Source organism: Oncorhynchus mykiss, chromosome 4 (genome assembly GCF_057628025.1).
Source record: "Oncorhynchus mykiss isolate SJ-2025 chromosome 4, ASM5762802v1, whole genome shotgun sequence".
Lineage (NCBI taxonomy): Eukaryota > Metazoa > Chordata > Actinopteri > Salmoniformes > Salmonidae > Oncorhynchus > Oncorhynchus mykiss.
In genome coordinates this window covers 10,520,446-10,539,998 of record NC_143025.1, presented here as the reverse complement: position 1 = coordinate 10,539,998, position 19,553 = coordinate 10,520,446, and the positions used below count along the sequence as shown (strand labels likewise).

Genomic DNA, 19,553 nt, shown 5'->3' with positions numbered 1-19,553 from the left:
CTCTAGAATGGAACACTTTACATTACATTGTGGTTATTACTGTTAGGTCTAGGGTCAGGGTTAGAGGTACTACATTCAGCAGTAACCCTAGAATGGAACACTTTACATTACAGTGTGGTTATTACTGACAGGTCTAGGGTCAGGGTTAGAGGTACTACATTCAGCAGTAACCCTAGAATGGAACACTTTACATTACAGTGTGGTTATTACTGACAGGTCTAGGGTCAGGGTTAGAGGTACTACATTCAGCAGTAACCCTAGAATGGAACACTTTACATTACAGTGTGGTTATTACTGACAGGTCTAGGATCAGGGTTAGAGGTACTACATTCAGCAGTAACCCTAGAATGGAACACTTTACATTACAGTGTGGTTATTACTGACAGGTCTAGGGTCAGGGTTAGAGGTACTACATTCAGCAGTAACCCTAGAATGGAACACTTTACATTATAGTGTGGTTATTACTGACAGGTCTAGGATCAGGGTTAGAGGTACTACATTCAGCAGTAACCCTAGACATATCTAGGACTAAAAAGAGAAGACATTTTACAATCAGAGTTCTTTGTGTCTCTTCTTAGTCACACAGATCCCCCACATCTTATAGGTGGACGGGGTTATGAACATGTACAATACATTATTTCTGATACCAGATTAAATGAAACTGTCTTTCAGCAGGAAAAGCTTCTCTAATAATCCTAACCATGGCTGGGTGTCTTCAGAGACTGAGAGGTATAGAGACACACTGTCAAGTCAAAACATCTGGCTGTGCTTTCTTGTCAAAACCCTTATTCTATTCTAGTCATTATATTATATGCTATTATATTGTAAGATAATATATTATATCCATAGTCTCCACTCAGTATAGTCTTAATGATGAGTGCTTGTTGGGTACATTGATTGAATGTTTAGGACTATCTCTCTGTATTCACAGTTTAAATCCCAAGAGACCAGGAGACCTAAAGGAATCATTCAACACTGCATCCCTTCATCCAGTCATAGTAATCTATCTATCTATCTATCTATCTATCTATCTATCTATCTATCTATCTATCTATCTATCTATCTATCTATCTATCTATCTATCTATCTATCTATCTATCTATCTATCTGTCTGTCTGTCTGTCTGTCTGTCTGTCTGTCTGTCTGTCTGTCTGTCTGTCTGTCTGTCTGTCTGTCTGTCTGTCGATGCAGCCAACTTCTCTGCGGTGGTTGTGTTAAAAAAAAAAAAGTACAACTCTATGCACAATGACTACTTTTAACAAAAATTAAATAATTTAACAATTAAACATTTACTTGAAGAACAGTGCAGATGCAAAGTTTAAGACAGCACTGAATCCTCTCGTCTTCTAGAACCAAGCGGGTGTCCTTCAGGTAAACAAGACACCACTGAATCCTCTGCAGCTTCTATTAGGGCCAGGAGTTTTCCTGGCTACGTCACCTGGCAGGAAAGACTTTGTCTCTAATTATATTATTGTTTACAGAGTGAGTCCATGTAACTTATTATGTGACTTGTTAAGTACATTTTTACTGGACTACAGAGCATTCTAAAAGTATTCAGCTCCTTTGACTTGTTCCACATGTTGTTACATTACAGCCTTATTCTAAAATGGATTCAATTTCCCCTCATCAATCTACACACAATACCCCGTAATGACAAAGCAAAAACAGGTTTTTAGAATGTTTAGCAAATTTATGAAAATAAAAAACAGAAATACCTTATTTTCAGACCCTTTGCTATGAGACTCGAAATTGAGCTCCTGTTTCCATTGATCACCCTTGAGATGTTTCTATAACTTGATTGGAGTCAACCTTTGGTAAATTCAATTGATTGGATATGATTTGGAAAGGAACACACCTGTCTATATAAGGTCCCACAATGGGATATTTCAGTTTTTTCAAAAACATTTTTTTTGCTTTGTCATTACGGGGTATTGTGTGTAGATTTATTTATTTATTACATCCATAATAGAATAAGGCTGTAATGTAACAAAATGTGGAAAAGGGAAGGGGTCTGAATACTTTCTGAATGCTCTGTATGTAAGTCAATAGAATTTTGTTCACCTCAATAGTAAAGTTTGTCAACATGTCTTTCTCCTTACCTCTAAATACCATATTTTTAGATGGAGCCATTTCCCCCCATTCGTTTGGGATTTAAGCCTGCAGTCATTTTGATTTCAGACCACTTTGGAGATATTAACACACTTACCAAGTGACCTGGGGTGAAATCTATTGTAGAATAAATGGAACCTGGATCCATTTCATTCTATTAACATGGTGTATGTGTGTTATAGCAGTAATGGGGTTAATGCTGGTTGCTCCCAGCATTCCTGGGACAGTACTGATCAACATAGCTGACCTGATGCAGAGGTGGACCAGTGATGTTTTCCTCTCAGTGGTGAGACTTGCCCTTCCATTTGATACACCGTTACCTGAAGCTGTAGACCACACTATCTACCTAAAGAGATTTCATCTGTATTTGTCGTAGCTGTCTACATAGCACATGCTAAGCTACAGGACTGTTTTGCTAGCACAGACTGGAATATGGGCTATCTGTGATCCCCAAGCCCCGAACAAACCGTCTTGGTCCAGAGTAGAGTACAGGCTGTAGAGTACAGGCTGTTTCTCCCTTGATGGGGGAGAAACAAAGCAACAAAGCAACAAACCCGTGCTATTCCATGGAACAACCAACTTTCTTATCACAGAGCTCTGCCTTTATAATATTGTATCTTTACATAACACATATAGGCTCCCTGTACGCAAATGAACAACTCCCCTCTTCCTTTCCCCACCATGATATTTTAGTCCCAGTTCTTGCTTGTTAAATCCCACATCTGCTTCGAGTTAGATTATAGTGGTGGCAGGACCCTTTATGTAATACAAAAAAATATACATTTATTGTATACATATGTTTCACGTATTGGTCATTGTGCTACCATCCTGCCCCTATGTTCACCTAAAATTGGTAAGTCCAGATGTAGTAAATGTAGTTATTGGCATTAGCTAATGCAGTTATTTACATTAGCTCATGTAATTATTGGCTTGAGTTTTGCCCAGAAACAGCAAATGCAATTCGTGGCATTAGATTAGCTCCCACAACTTGCGTTGGTCCCTTTGGCTCGGGACCTTCTTCTGTCACTAGGGTCTCTGGCTCAGTCTTTCTCAATTTATCAACATTGGTCTGTAGAGTGTGTCCTTCTGGCACCTTACCAATAGGGAAGCTGAGAGTCACTGCCGCAAAGACACACAGACAGACATAAACTAAAACAGTGTTACGCAGTAGCGGGGCCATCTTCCTCTTCTGGGGTTGGTACTCTTCTACAGTGGGACACGTGGATCCAGGTATCTCTCTCTCTCTCAGCCATCCTGACTGCAGTGGGTTGGTCAGCAGCACCTGGTATGGTCCCCTCCACCGAGGTTGGTGCCAGTGCTTTTGTCTCAAATCCTACACCATGATCCGGTCACCAAGGGAGATCTTCTGCAACTGTCCTCTCTTTGGCTCGGGCGGCTCTCACCTGTGTATAGATAGACTTCAGAGTTTTGTTAAGAAGTTATATCATGTACTTTACCATCTGGTCATCCACAACCGTCAATGTAAGCTGGGCCTGCTTCACAGGCACGTTGTCCATCTTCATCGGCCTTCCTGTAAGTATTTGATGGGGCAACAATCCAGTAGACTGTAAACAAAGGAGAAATCTATAGAGGGTAACAAAACATTGAAAGGGCCTTTTCTCAAAAGTGAGTTTACAAGTGTATCTACCATTTGTAGCTCTGAGTCTCTACTTTCATCCAATGTAAAAATTAAAAATAAAAACAATTTCAAATTTTGCTACATAAGACCGAATCCAGGTCGTGAGTCACATTTAAAGGTTCAGTATTGTAACGGATTTCCTCCTCTTCGTCTGAGGAGGAGTGATGAAGAGAATGAAAGATAATTATTTATTTCATAACATTTCCAGTGGGTCAGAAGTTTACATACACTCAATTAGTATTTGGTAGAATTGCCTTTAAATTGTTTAACTTGGGTCAAATGTTTTGGGTAGCCTTCCACAGGCTTCCCACAATAAGTTGGGTGAATTTTGTCCCATTCCTCCTGACAGAGCTGGTGTACCTGAGTCAGGTTTGTAGGCCTCCTTGCTCGCACACGCTTTTTCAGTTCTGCCCACAATTTTTCTATAGGATTGAGGTCAGGGCTTTGTGATGACCACTCCAATACCTTGACTTTGTTGTCCTTAAGCCATTTTGCCACAACTTTGGAAGTGTGCTTGGGGTCATTGTTTTGGTGGTTAATTTCTGTATTTCCAAATGAGGAGAAACAAACTTCACACACCAGTCAGACTTCAACTTAAACTACTTTAATAATAAGAGCTTTGCAATAGCATTGACTTTCAACGATTCCCTATTTCTAATGAACCGTTGAGAATGACAACACAAAAGTACAAAGATCTTTTATAGCCAAGATACACCCCTCTCAACCTGCATGACGAGCAACAGATACATAGAATGGTCTCAATGTTAAGATTTGTATGAAATATATCTATGATACATAGCAGACAGTTACTGCTGTGTCAACAGTTTTCATTTTAAAGACCAGTGTCTGGTCCTCCTACTCCAAACTGGAACCGTCTCTTCCTGGTATGGTATAGAACTGGAACATTGGCTCATCCAATGGCATAATTCAATTGTCAACTCTAGATACTCACATCTCAAGTAAAACCCCTTCTTGACCTCACTCCTGGACAAGCTCACTGGGGGGAGTGAGTCTCTAGGTCATATACTATCCCAGGATAAGTGCAACATCAGAGAGGACATACAATGGTTCCATACACTGCAATACACCTCCCTCCAATGCCAAAGGAGGGAGTGACTGGCGCACAGACATTGTGGAGACAAGTAATTGGTTCCCCATTAATCACGCCATCCCTTCACATGGATTATGAATAGGTAAAGACACATTCACATATGAAGACAATGTTCCATCCTGTCCTCTTCCCTTTCTGACATTCTGCATAGCACCAGAGACATGTAAAACACAAGTCTGACCTCTCCCCTCTCTGGGCCCCAAGTGACTGAGCCCCAGCTGAGGGAAGAAGTGCAATTGCCAACACCAAAGTCCAAAGAGATACATTCTAATAACAAGTATATCACATAAGCATATTATGCAGATAATACATCTTAATTATCTATGTTAACCAACTAATTCTGATTAATCTGCTACATTGTCCATTTGGAAAACCCATTTGTGTCCAAGCTTTAACTTTCTCACTGATGTCTTGAGATGTTGCCTCAATCTATCCACATAATTTTCCTACTTCATGATGCCATCTATTTTGTGCAGTGCACCAGTCCCTCCTGCAGCAAAGCACCCCCACAACATAAAGCTGCCACCCTCGTGCATTACGGTTGGGATGGTGTTCTTCGGCTTGCAAGCCTCCCCTTTTTTCTCCAAACATAACGATGGTCATTATGGCCAAACAGTTATATTTTTTGTTTCATCAGACCAGAGGACATTTCTCCAAAAAGTACAATCTTTGTCCCCATGTGCAGTTGCAAACTGTAGTCTGGCTTTTTTATGGCGGTTTTGGAGCAGTGGCTTCTTCCTTGCTGAGCGGCCTTTCGGGTTATGTCGATATAGGACTCGTTTTACTGTGGATATAGAGACTTTTGTACCTGTTTCCTACAGCAACTTCACAAGGTCCTTTGCTGTTGATCTGGGATTGATTTGCACTTTTCGCACCAAAGTGCGTTCATCTCTAGGAGACAGAACGCGTCTTCTTCCTGAGCAGTATGACGGCTGTGTGGTCCCATGGTGTTTATACTTCCGTACTATTGTTTGTACAGATGAACATGGCGTTTGGAAAAGGTGTTTGGAAATTGCTCCCAAGGATGAACCAAATTTGTGGAGGTCTTCTTCTACAATTTTGTTATGAGGTCTTGGCTGATTTCTTTTGATTTTCCCATGATGTCAAGCAAAGAGGCACTAAGTTTGAAGGTAGGCCTTGAAATACATCCATAGATACACCTCCAATTGACTCAAATTATTTCAATTAGCCTATCAGAAGCTTCTAAAGCCATGACATCATTTTCTGGAGTTTTCCAAGTTGTTTAAAGGCACAGTCAACTTAGTGTAGGTCAACTTCTGACCCACTGGAATTGTGATACAGTGAATTATAAGTGAACTATTCTGTCTGCAAACAATTGTTGGAAAAATTACTTGTTATGCACAAAGTAGATGTCCTAACCGTCTTGCCAAAACTATAGTTTGTTAACAAGAAATTTGTGGAGTGGTTGAAAAACGAGTTTTACTGACCTAAGTGTATGTAAACTTCGGACTTCAACTGTATTTCCCTCAGATTACACACATCCACAAAAAATTAGAAAACGTATCCACATTTGATAAACTCCCATATTTACTGGGTAAAATACCACAGTGTGCCATCACAGCAGCAATATTTGTGACCTGTTGCCACGAGAAAAAGGCACCCAGTGAAGAACAAACCATTTTAAATACAACCCATGTTTATTTATTTTCCCTTTTGGACTTTAACTATTGCACAATGTTACAACACTGTATATATAAATATGACATTTGAAATGTCTTTATTCTTTTGGAACTTTTGTGAATGTAATTTTTATTTCTAAATGTTTATTTCACTCGTTTATTATCTATTTCAATTGCTTCGGCAATGAAAACATGAGTTTCCCATGCCAATACAGCTATTACATTGAAATTGAATTGAGAGAGAGCGAGACATCAGGTGAAGTTGTGGAGATGAGGTAATATGTGATCAGAACCCCTCCAGTCTGGTTAACCACAGTTAGGTCCAGTATAGACTATCAATACAAGTCACCATTTAGAATGTGACCCAGTTCAATGGGTCTGAACAGAACTGGGGGATGTCAGACATGAAGTTGTCTAAACACAACTGGAATATGATTACTTTGTGATTCATTGTTAATGGATTTTCAATTAGGAACACAGAGGAACAACCTGACAACACACATAGCAAAATAACACTAAAAACAAAGAGGAAACCACTAAAGTCATGACCATATTGTCATGTTGTTATGACAGGGAGAAACAATCTAACATCTAGAACACTACTTTAGATCAGGTCTAATAAAGCCTAGTGCACTACGCAGGGAATAGGGAGCTATTTGGAACAGAGACACTAACTCCTGGATGAAAATCTTTCTCTCCCTCATCTGTCTGATATATCTGCCCATTTCCCCTCCCATCCTCCCTTTTCATTCTATTCGATCAGCCACACCACTAGCTCACCTCCACACAATCCATCTACAAGTTAAAGACACCTTGGAATAAATAACAAAGGAAAACTATTACTAGATGAAGTTTAGTGTTGTATTTTTTATTTCCCATCACCATAAGTCATATTTAATCACTGAACAGTAGCAGACCCAACTTCATCTGTTCCTGACTCTGGATAGTGGATTAAAAAGACCATCAATCTCCAATGATATTAAAGTACTATTCTGAACATTACTGATACACTGAGAGGCAAGTCAAGATAGCTGCTGGTTTTATTGTTTGGTCAATACCACCACCTGCTGGACAGGTTTAATATTGCTTGACTAAGCAGTATGGGAGGATGAAAGATGACAAATTTAGGGCCAGTTTCCAGGACATCTACATTGAACATACTTTTTAGTCCAGGACTAGGATTAATCTGTGTCCATTCCATATAGTTTAGTTAGTTAGTAAGTGATAGTACCTGTTCAATGCTACTGAGGAGAATTACAAAGAGACAGAGAACCAATTGAGAAAACATATCAATGGTTCTGAATGACAAACAATATACATCAACACCATACATCATGATTCATGGAAATGTACAAAATTAAAACATTGTATTTAATAAAAAAATAAGTAAATTACATTTTAATTCAACTATACAGTCAGACAAATTATTGTACAGATAAACAGACCATTATATCTGGGGGCCATCACCACCAGCATGACTAGTATCTATGTGGACCCAACTACAGTTTAACCAGCTCAGCTATAGACTACACCAGCATGACTAGTACCTACGTGGACCCTACTACAGTTTAACCAGCTCAGCAGTATCATTATAAGTATAGAGCCAAATTCCAGGATAGAGGGGCTGAGTGAATGTGGTCCGGACTCTGTGGAGTAGGGTCATTGTGTCAGAGACACTGAAGAAGGACAGAGTACCTGCCTTGTGATCCAGGTACACTCCTACTCTGGAGGACTGAGGGCCTGTTACTTTAGTCACAACATTATTGTGTATGAAACAATCACCAACACTAGAGCACTGTAAACTCCAGGACTTGTTATTGTATCCAAATATATTACCTATCCGTGTTCTGCTGATGTCTTTATATGAGACTGCTGTATAAACATAACCACTCCACTCCACCTCCCAGTAACAGCGTCCAGACAGACCCTCTCTACTCAGAACCTGACAATGGTTGGTGAATCTGTCTGGATGATCAGGATATGGTTGGACTTGGCCTGTACAGGTCACCTTTCTGTTCCCTTTAGACAGAGAGAGGGTTGTGTGTGCTGTGTTTGGGTCCAGTGTGAGCTGACAGGAATCTGGGAGAAGAGCAGAGCAGAGACCAATGAGGCGTGTTAGAACAATAAGTTAAGTCAGATACTGTATCTACCCTGTCTTTGATTAGAGCATAACAGCGATCAAATCAGAGAACTATGAGGAGTCAGATAGATACCCAGTCTTTGATTCGATCTACTATTGCTATATATTTCTAGAGGGATTGTTGGGAGTCTCAGTAAAAAAGAGACTGTTAGTTACTTCACAATAAAGAGACTCACATTGTAACAACTGTTCTCTGGTCTTGGGCTCTGGAGGCAGTACAACATCCACTATATTCTACAGACACACAAACACATTGACAGAGAGAGGGAATGTTATCATCATATCATATTCCACATGTATATGACTAGTAGGGAATTTTCAATGGTCTAAAGTTGATGTCCTTATTGTTTTCAACATACCTGTAGTGGAGATCTTGGTCCATTCTCCTTTAAGGAAGTTGTCTAGTTTCTCTCTCAGTTCAGACACAGTCTTACTCACATCTCCAAAGTACTGAAGAGGATGGACAACGATGCTGGGTAAGTCTGAAGATACACTGATACTGGAGATAGACTGAAAACTCTGGGGACAGAGAGAGAGAGAGAGAGAGAGAGAGAGAGAGAGAGAGAGAGAGAGAGAGAGAGAGGAACAGAGAGAGAGACAGACAGAGAACAGAACCAAATGATTGAAACGTCTAATTTCATATCAAATGTAACATGGCAGTTTAGATACCTGCAGGAAATGGATGTGATCCTCTGTGTGTGAGAGCTGCTCCAGCTCAGTGCTTCTCTTCCTCAGCTCAGCGATCTCCTGCTTCAGTTGCTCCAGGAGTCCTTCAGCTTGACTCACTTGAGCCTTCTCTTGGGCTCTGATCAGCTTCTTCACCTCAGAGCGCCTTCTCTCAATGGAGCAGATCAGCTCAGTAAATATATAATCACTGTCCTCCACTGCTGCCTGTGCAAAGTGCTGTTAAGAGAGAGAGAGAGAGAGAGAGAGAGACAGAGACTGACTTATCTTACTTATATGAGCCATCCTCATTACACTAACATCCCCCCCCCCTCCTAAAAACACATTGCGTGCCACCACAACCTCCACACAATCACATTATACAGTACCCAACACCACAGTACAATACAGCATCCAGCTCCACATTCCAACCGTACATCCAACCCCTCCTCTTCAGCCGTACAGACAGCCCCCCTGAGCCCCCATACCTCCTGAAACATCTCCACACAGGACGTGTGCTCCAGGCATGTGCTGACCAACTAGCAGGTGTCTTCACTGACATTTTCAACATGTCCCTGATTGAGTCTGTAATACCAACATGCTTCAAGCAGACCACCACAGTCCCTGTGCCCAAGAACACAAAGGCACCCTGCCTAAATGACTACAGACCCGTAGCACTCACGTCCGTAGCCATGAAGTGCTTTGAAAGGCTGGTAAGGGTTCACATCAACACCATTATCCCAGAAACCCAAGACCCACTCCAATTTGCATACCACCCAAACAGATCCACAGATGATGCAATCTCTATTGCACTCCACACTGCCCTTCCCCACCTGGACTCAAGGAACACCTATGTGAGAATGCTGTTCATTGACTACAGCTCAGCATTCAGCACCATAGTACCCTCAAAGCTCACCACTAAGCTAAGGATCCTGGGACTAAACACCTCCCTCTGCAACTGGATCCTGGACTTCCTGACAGGCCGCCCCCAGGTGGTGAGGGTAGGTAGCAACACATCTGAAACACTGATCCTCAACGCTGGAGCTCCCAAGGGGTTATTGCTCAGTCCCCTCCTCCCGACCAACCAGTGCTCCCGCACATTGGCTAACCGGGCTATCTGCATTGTGTCCAAACACCCGCCAAGCCCTCTATTTAAGCTTCTGCTACTCTCTGTTCATCATACAGTGGGGCAAAAAGTATTTAGTCAGTCACCAATTGTGCAAGTTCTCCCACTTAAAAAGATGAGAGAGGCCTGTAATTTTCATCATATGTACACTTCAACTATGACAGACAAAATGAGAAAAAAAAATATCCAGAAAATCACATTGTAGGATTTTTAATGAATAATTTGCAAATTATGGTGGAAAATGAGTACTTGGTCAATAACAAAAGTTTATCTCAATACTTTGTTATATACCCTTTGTTGGCAATAACAGAGGTCAAACGTTTTCTGTAAGTCTTCACAAGGTTTTCACACACTGTTGCTGGTATTTTGGTCCAGTCGTCCATGCAGATCTCCTCTAGAGCAGTGATGTGTTGGGGCTGTTGCTAGGCAACACAGACTTTCAACTCCTTCCAAAGATTTTCTATGGGGTTGAGATCTGGAGACTGGCTAGGCCACTCCAGGACCTTGAAATGCTTCTTACGAAGCCACTCCTTTGTTGCCCGGGCGGTGTGTTTGGGATCATTGTCATGCTGAAAGACCCAGCCACTTTTCATATTCAATGCCCTTGCTGATGGAAGGAGGTTTTCACTCAAAATCTCACGATACATGGCCCCATTCATTCTTTCCTTTACACGGATCAGTCGTCCTGGTCCCTTTGCAGAAAAACAGCCCCAAAGCATGATGTTTTCACCCCCATGCTTCACAGTAGGTATGGTGTTCTTTGGATGCAACTCAGCATTCTTTGTCCTCCAAACACGATGTCTTGAGTTTTTACCAAAAAGTTATATTTTGGTTTCATCTGACCATATGACATTCTCCCAATCTTCTTCTGGATCATCCAAATGCTCTCTAGCAAACTTCAGACGGGCATGGACATGTACTGGCTTATGCAGGCGGACACTTCTGGCACTGCAGGATTTGAGTCCCTGGCGGCGTAGTGTGTTACTGATGGTAGGCTTTGTTACTTTGGTCCCAGCTCTCTGCAGGTCATTCACTAGGTCCCCCTGTGTGGTTCTGGGATTTTTGCTCACCGTTCTTGTGATCATTTTGACCCCACGGGGTGAGATCTTGAGTGGAGCCCCAGATCGAGGGAGATTATCAGTGGTCTTGTATGTCTTCCATTTCCTAATAATTGCTCCCACAGTTGATTTCTTCAAACCAAGCTGCTTACCTATTGCAGATTCAGTCTTCCCAGCCTGGTGCAGGTCTACAATTTTGTTTCTGGTGTCCTTTGACAGCTCTTTGGTCTTGGCCATAATGGAGTTTGGGGTGTGACTGTTTGAGGTTGTGGACAGGTGTCTTTTATACTGATAACAAGTTCAAACAGGTGCCATTAATACAGGTAACGAGTGGAGGACAGAGGAGCCTCTTAAAGAAGAAGTTACAAGTCTGTGAGAGCCAGATATCCTGCTTGTTTGTAGGTGACCAAATACTTATTTTCCACCATAATTTGCAAATAAATTCATAAAAAATCCTACAATGTGATTTTCTGATTTTTTTTCTCACATTTTTTCCATCATAGTTGAAGTGTACCTATGATGGAAATTACAGGCCTCTCTCATATAACAACACAAGCTCCACTGTTTCATTGACAAATACCCTCCAGACACAAACCATTCACATGCTGCCAACCAGATGGAATGACCAGTTCAATGTACAATGTCCTAAACACAATTGAGTAAACATCACCTCTAACTTCCAAATCTAACCTTTGAATCTTGGTCCACTGACCTTTCTTTGGAGGGCATATACATGTTGTCCCTTGTGCTCAGAGCCCCATCTCTTCTGCCACACATCTATCAAAATGGCTCTGATCTCACATTTGGCCTCACCTCTACCCAGTGGAACATTAATATCAATTATATCTTGTTTCAAAGCTTTTTTAGCGAACTGGTCTACAATTTCATATCCTTCCACACCTGAATGTGCTGGGACCCAGCAGAATCTCACTACTACACCCATTCTCTCAATTCTCCATATTAACATTGATACCTCCAATAGAAGGTCACTCCTATTAGATAAACCAGATGATAAACTATTCAATACAGACAGAGAATCTGAGCATCCTATAATTCTAACAGGTTGTACGTCCTCCACCCACTGGAGTGCAACTATTATCACCAACAGTTCAACTGAGTATGCTGAAAGTTCATCTGTTAGTCTTCTACATATCTGCACATCAAATTCAGGAAGGTAAACGTCTGCTCCTGTGCTCCCACTGTCTGGTTTCTACATATCTACACATCAAATTCAGGAAGGTAAACGTCTGCTCCTGTGCTCCACTATCTGGGTCCTTGGATCCATCTGTGAAACGTGGTAAAAAAGCATAACTTCTACCAATGTAATTGTCAACCAGTTTCCCTTTATCACTGACTTCTGACCAATCTGTCTTTTTCTCTACCAAGGTTAGATCAAAAACAGGATCTGGGAGTAACCATGGAGGAACATCCCCTATCACCACAGAAGGGCCAACCTCCAACTCCCTCAAACCACTCTCATCAGCAAGCTTTCCAACTGTCCAACCAAAACCACTGCCTTGTCTACTAGTATATTCCCAACAGTCATCTAGAACAGTAGCAGTGGGATGCTCAACCTCACAGCCTTTCAACCCAATAAGCTAATGACAACTTATTATGTCGTATATCCAAAGGCATCTCACCTGCCTCCACTAGTAAGACACATACAGATGTTGATTTAAATGCACCAATACATATCCTTAAAGCTATATACTGGATTCTGTCCAGCTTCTGAAAACAAGTCTGTGCCACTGTTCCATAAACTATACACCCGTAATCAATTGTCGTCCTGATCAGAGCTCTATAAATATCCATCAACAATTGTCTGTTAGCACCCCATTCATACCCAGAGACCCACACAACCAACTACCATGAAAGTGATGGAATGAGAGAGAGAGACATTGTTACAACACTGTACACAGACATAATATAACGTTTCTTCTTCTTTGAAGTTTAACGCGGGTAGCATCAAATATATTGCATTACCGCCCCCAACTGGACTATAATATGAATCTACTTTACTTTGTGATACAAAATTGGAAAAGGGGATATGAAAACATATTTCTTAAATTAATCACCCTTCCAACTAACCCTACACTCATTAAAAACCCACTAACCCATTCCACTACTTTGACCCTATCTGCTCCTGCACCATGACAACGACCTGGGAGGACGGGACACCACCACTCAACACACCCTGTAACTCTTCTGAAGTCAAATCTTGTATGACCAAATACTTCTCTGCAGCTGCCACCACAACATCTATTTTCTGTGTTTTACATTCCATTTATCTGGTACAGTTGATAACCATGAATGCTAAGAAGCTAACCTTACTGAAGCATATATCACTCGTTGGCCTCTCCCTCTGTGCTGCACAGATCTACTACTCACAGGGATCCTCTCAGGATCCCTCACCCTTGACCCATCCTCCTCTACTTTCTTCACTGCCTCAGCATACGACACCTTCTGCACTACTCTGACTCTATCCACCTCAACCTGCCTATCTCTCACTGGACACTTCTGATCCCCAGCAACATGGGCACCCCTACAGTTGACACACAACTTTATCCACCAAAACTACACAATCCTCTATTCCATGAAATCCTGCACACTTCCCACATCTTGGAATCTCCCTCCTACAAACTGCTGCAACATGACCATAAACGCTGCACCTGAAACAGCTCAGTGGATTCAACACAAAGACTCTAACAGGATAACTGATATATCCTAACATGACTTTGTCGGGTAAAGACTCAAAACTCAAAAGGACTGACAGTGACTCCTCTGTTTCACCACGCTCACCACCGGGTCTGTGTCGCACCAAACCGCGGGCATCAAACACCAGGAGTCTTCAACTTCAATTGCTCCACCTCCACACTTAACGCTACCCCAGAAATCATTCATTTCAATAGTGTCCTGTTCCTGAGAGCAAAGCAAGAAACAGATCTTGACCCAAGTTGCGTGACACGGAGCGCCCACTCCCTCTGGTCAGAAGAAACAAACAAATATCAGAATTCCACTACAGGTTACCTAGGTTACCTTCACTGATTCAACTGCACCCAACTCCTTTACCACCCACCCTGAAACCACAAATGGATCTGCCAAAAGGTATGGATCCACTTTCTCCAACAATGTAACTCCTACTGCACCAGATTTTTCATTATCATGTCCATTGATGCCAGGCTCTGGTTCTGAGCTCTCCACCACACATTCTACCTCACTTATCTCTCCCTCATTCATTTCCATTTCACCTCCAGAACTCGGTCTGGTGCACGGCTTATTCTGTTTACACTTGAATGTCTGCATTCCTTTGAAACTTTTGTGAGTGTAATGTTTACTGTTCATTTCTGATTGTTTATTTCACTTGCTTTGGCAATGTAAGCATATGTTGTCCATGCCAAAAAAAAACACAGACAGAGACAGAGAGAGAGAGAGAGAGAGAGCCCCGCCTTTGACTTCAAAATCAGTGTCGGTCCAATAGGGAATGTCCTCTTGGTGTAACGGTCAAGATGTTGGTTTCTCCTGCAGTAGACCTGGGTTCATATTCCGTCGGTTACATTAAGCAGTCTATTGTCTGAAAGGGGTCCAGACAGCCCACAGAGATCCGACTGACTCCACTCTCTCTCTCTGACTGGAGGAGAGAAGTGAAATGGTGTGTCTCCTCTGGTCAACAATACTCACCTTGAGAGACTCCACAGCCTGTTGGAGCGCCTTCAGCTCCTTCTCTCTCTCCTGGAATCTCTGCTGGACCTTCTGCTGACTCATCCCCAGCTGCCTCTGTGGATAATCACTCTTCAATGAGCAATCAAGCTTTATTAGTCCAGTAGATCAATAGTATAGTAATATGACATAGGGCCCATAGAAAATGGGATTCAAATGTTGAGGAAGTATCTGTTTGCTATTGTTATTATGTTGATATGTGAATGATTCTAGTTTTTATGGTAGGCATACATGTTTTCAAGGCATTAAGACTGAACCTTGGACTCATAAAAGGACATTCACATTGACAATAGTGTTTGACTTTAGAAAATGGTGATACATTTGGAGAATCTCGGTTAACATACAGTGCCTTGCGAAAGTATTCGGCCCCCTTGAACTTTGCGACCTTTTGCCACATTTCAGGCTTCAAACATAAAGATATAAAACTGTATTTTTTTGTGAAGAATCAACAACAAGTGGGACACAATCATGAAGTGGAACGACATTTATTGGATATTTCAAACTTTTTTAACAAATCAAAAACTGAAAAATTGGGCGTGCAAAATTATTCAGCCCCCTTAAGTTAATACTTTGTAGCGCCACCTTTTGCTGCGATTACAGCTGTCAGTCGCTTGGGGTATGTCTCTATCAGTTTTGCACATCGAGAGACTGAAATTTTTTCCCATTCCTCCTTGCAAAACAGCTCGAGCTCAGTGAGGTTGGATGGAGAGCATTTGTGAACAGCAGTTTTCAGTTCTTTCCACAGATTCTCGATTGGATTCAGGTCTGGACTTTGACTTGGCCATTCTAACACCTGGATATGTTTATTTTTGAACCATTCCATTGTAGATTTTGCTTTATGTTTTGGGTCATTGTCTTGTTGGAAGACAAATCTCCGTCCCAGTCTCAGGTCTTTTGCAGACTCCATCAGGTTTTCTTCCAGAATGGTCCTGTATTTGGCTCCATCCATCTTCCCATCAATTTTAACCATCTTCCCTGTCCCTGCTGAAGAAAAGCAGGCCCAAACCATGATGCTGCCACCACCATGTTTGACAGTGGGGATGGTGTGTTCAGGGTGATGAGCTGTGTTGCTTTTACGCCAAACATAACGTTTTGCATTGTTGCCAAAAAGTTCAATTTTGGTTTCATCTGACCAGAGCACCTTCTTCCACATGTTTGGTGTGTCTCCCAGGTGGCTTGTGGCAAACTTTAAACGACACTTTTTATGGATATCTTTAAGAAATGGCTTTCTTCTTGCCACTCTTCCATAAAGGCCAGATTTGTAAAATATACGACTGATTGTTGTCCTATGGACAGAGTCTCCCACCTCAGCTGTAGATCTCTGCAGTTCATCCAGAGTGATCATGGGCCTCTTGGCTGCATCTCTGATCAGTCTTCTCCTTGTATGAGCTGAAAGTTTAGAGGGACGGCCAGGTCTTGGTAGATTTGCAGTGGTCTGATACTCCTTCCATTTCAATATTATCGCTTGCACAGTGCTCCTTGGGATGTTTAAAGCTTGGGAAATCTTTTTGTATCCAAATCTGGCTTTAAACTTCTTCACAACAGTATCTCGGACCTGCCTGGTGTGTTCCTTGTTCTTCATGATGCTCTCTGCGCTTTTAACGGACCTCTGAGACTATCACAGTGCAAGTGCATTTATACGGAGACTTGATTACACACAGGTACTGTACATACAGTGCCTTGCGAAAGTATTCGGCCCCCTTGAACTTTGCGACCTTTTGCCACATTTCAGGCTTCAAACATAAAGATATAAAACTGTATTTTTTTGTGAAGAATCAACAACAAGTGGGACACAATCATGAAGTGGAACGACATTTATTGGATATTTCAAACTTTTTTAACAAATCAAAAACTGAAAAATTGGGCGTGCAAAATTATTCAGCCCCTTTACTTTCAGTGCAGCAAACTCTCTCCAGAAGTTCAGTGAGGATCTCTGAATGATCCAATGTTGACCTAAATGACTAATGATGATAAATACAATCCAGTTGAAGTGGGAAGTTTACATACACTTAGGTTGGAGTCATTAAATCTCATTTTCAACCACTCCACAAAGATCTTGTTAACAAAATATAGTTTTGGCAAATCAGGTAGGACATCTACTTTGTGCATGACACAAGTAATTTTTCCAACAATTGTTTACAGATAGATTATTTCACTGTATCACAATTCCAGTGGGTCAGAAGTTTACATACACTAAGTTGACTGTGCCTTTAAACAGCTTGGAAAATTCCAGAAAATGATGTGACGGTTTTAGAAGCTTCTGATAGGCTAATTTACACCATTTGAGTCAATTGGAGGTGTACCTGTGGATGTATTGCAAGGCCTTCCTTCAAACTCAGTTCCTCTTTGCTTGACATCATGGGAATATCAAAAGAAATCAGCCAAGACCTCAGAAAAAAAAGTCTGGTTCATCCTTGGGAGCAATTTCCAAATGCCTAGTTCATCTGTACATACAGTACGCGAGTATAAACACCATGGGACCACTCAGCCGTCATACCGTTCTGTCTCCTAGAGATGAACGTACTTTGGTGCGAAAGGTGCAAAACAATCCCAGGACAACAGTAAAGGACCTTGTGAAGATGCTGGAGGAAACAGGTACAAAAGTTTCTATATCCACAGTAAAACAAGTCCTATGTCGTCAAAACCTGGAAGGCCGCACAGCAAGGAAGAAGCCACTGCTCCAAAACCGCCATAAAAAAGCCACTATTGATTGCAATTGCACATGGGGACAAAGATCGTACTTTTTGGATAAATGTCCTCTGGTCTGATGAAACAAAAATAGAACTGTTTGGCCATAATGACCATCGTTATATTTGGAAGAAAAAGGGGTAGGCTTGCAAGCCAAAGAACACCATCCCAGCCGTGAAGCACAGGGGTGGCAGCATGTTGTGCATGTTGTGGGGGTGCTTTGCTGCAGGAGGGACTGGTGCACTTCACAAAATAGATGGCATCATGAGGACGGAAAATTATGTGGATATATTGAAGCAACATCTCAAGACATTAGTCAGGAATTTAAAGCTTGGTCGCAAATGGGTCTTCCAAATGGACTATGACCCCAAGCATACTTCCAAAGTTGTGGTAAAATGGCTTAAGGACAACAAAGTCAATGTATTGGAGTCACCATCACAAAGCCCTGACCTCAATCCTATAGAAGATTTGTTGGCAGAACTGAAAACGCGTGAGGGAGCAAGGAGGCCTACAACCCTGACTCAGTTATACCAGCTCTGTCAGGAGGAATTAGCCAAATTTCACCGAACTTATTGTGGGAAGCTTGTGGAAGGCTGCCCGAAACGTTTGACGTAAGTTAAACAATTTAAAGGCAATACTACCAAATACTAATTGAGTGTATGTAATCTTTTGACCCACTGATAATGTGATGAAAGAAATAAAAGCTGGGGAAAAAAAATCACTCTATCATTCTGACATTTCACATTCTTAAAATAAAGTGGTGATCCTAACTGACCTAAAACAGGGAATATTTATCAGGATTAAATGTCAGGAATTGTGAAAAACTGAGTTTAAATGTATTTGGCTAAGGTGTATGTAAACTTCCAACTTCAACTGTATATAATCAAGGTTTGTGTTCATATTTGTGGACCAATTTGATTTGAATTCTCTCACATTCGAACAGTCTTAGTTCCAACTGTGTCTTTAATTATTTGTTTACCAGACAGTCGCCAACAAGTTTTTCTGGTCTTACCTGTTTCTCAGTCCTCTCTGCTGCAGCTGACACTGTATCATGGCCTTTATGTTCATCCATCACACACTGATAACAGATACACTGCTTATCGGTACGACAGTAAACCTCCAGCAGTTTGTCATGTTGAGAGCAGATCTTCTCCTGTAGTTGTGCGGTGGCTTTGACCAGCTTGTGCTTCTTCAAAGCTGGAAATTCATAGTGAGGTTGCAGGTGAGTCTCACAGTAAGAGGCCAGACATGCCAGACAGGACATGAGGGCTTTCTGCTTTCTGGTCCCAATGCAGAAATCACACGCCACATCTCCAGGTCCAGCATAGCACAGAGCAGGAGGGGGAGCAGCCTGGAGTCCTGTCTTCTTCAGTTTCTCCACCATCTCAGCCAACATGTTATTTTTCCTCAGATTAGGCCTTGGGGTGAAGGTCTCTCTGCACTGTGGACAGCTATAGACCACTTTCAGAACATCCTGATCCCAGCAGCCCTCAATACAGCTCCTACAGTAACTGTGTCCACAGGGAATAACCACCGGCTCCTTCAGTAGATCCAGACAGACAGAACAACATAACTGGTCCTGATCTAGCAGAACTCCCTGATGAGCCATTTGGATGGTTGTTCACTCTCACACAGACAGATGACACAGAGACTCAGATCAGT

General features: G+C 41.7%; 1 protein-coding gene across 1 annotated transcript; it reads right to left on the bottom strand.

Annotated features, from left to right (window-relative positions):
* Positions 1 to 7,351: 7,351 nt before the first annotated feature.
* LOC110521273 (E3 ubiquitin-protein ligase TRIM16) lies at positions 7,352 to 19,546 on the bottom strand. Its single transcript, XM_021598727.3, has 6 exons — positions 18,904 to 19,546; positions 15,165 to 15,260; positions 9,309 to 9,542; positions 8,999 to 9,158; positions 8,816 to 8,875; positions 7,352 to 8,578 (listed from the first exon to the last, which is right to left on the bottom strand). Exons 1-6 carry the CDS (start codon positions 19,498 to 19,500, stop codon positions 8,061 to 8,063), a joined length of 1,665 nt encoding a protein of 554 aa, XP_021454402.2. The 5' UTR covers positions 19,501 to 19,546; the 3' UTR covers positions 7,352 to 8,060.
* Positions 19,547 to 19,553: the final 7 nt, after the last annotated feature.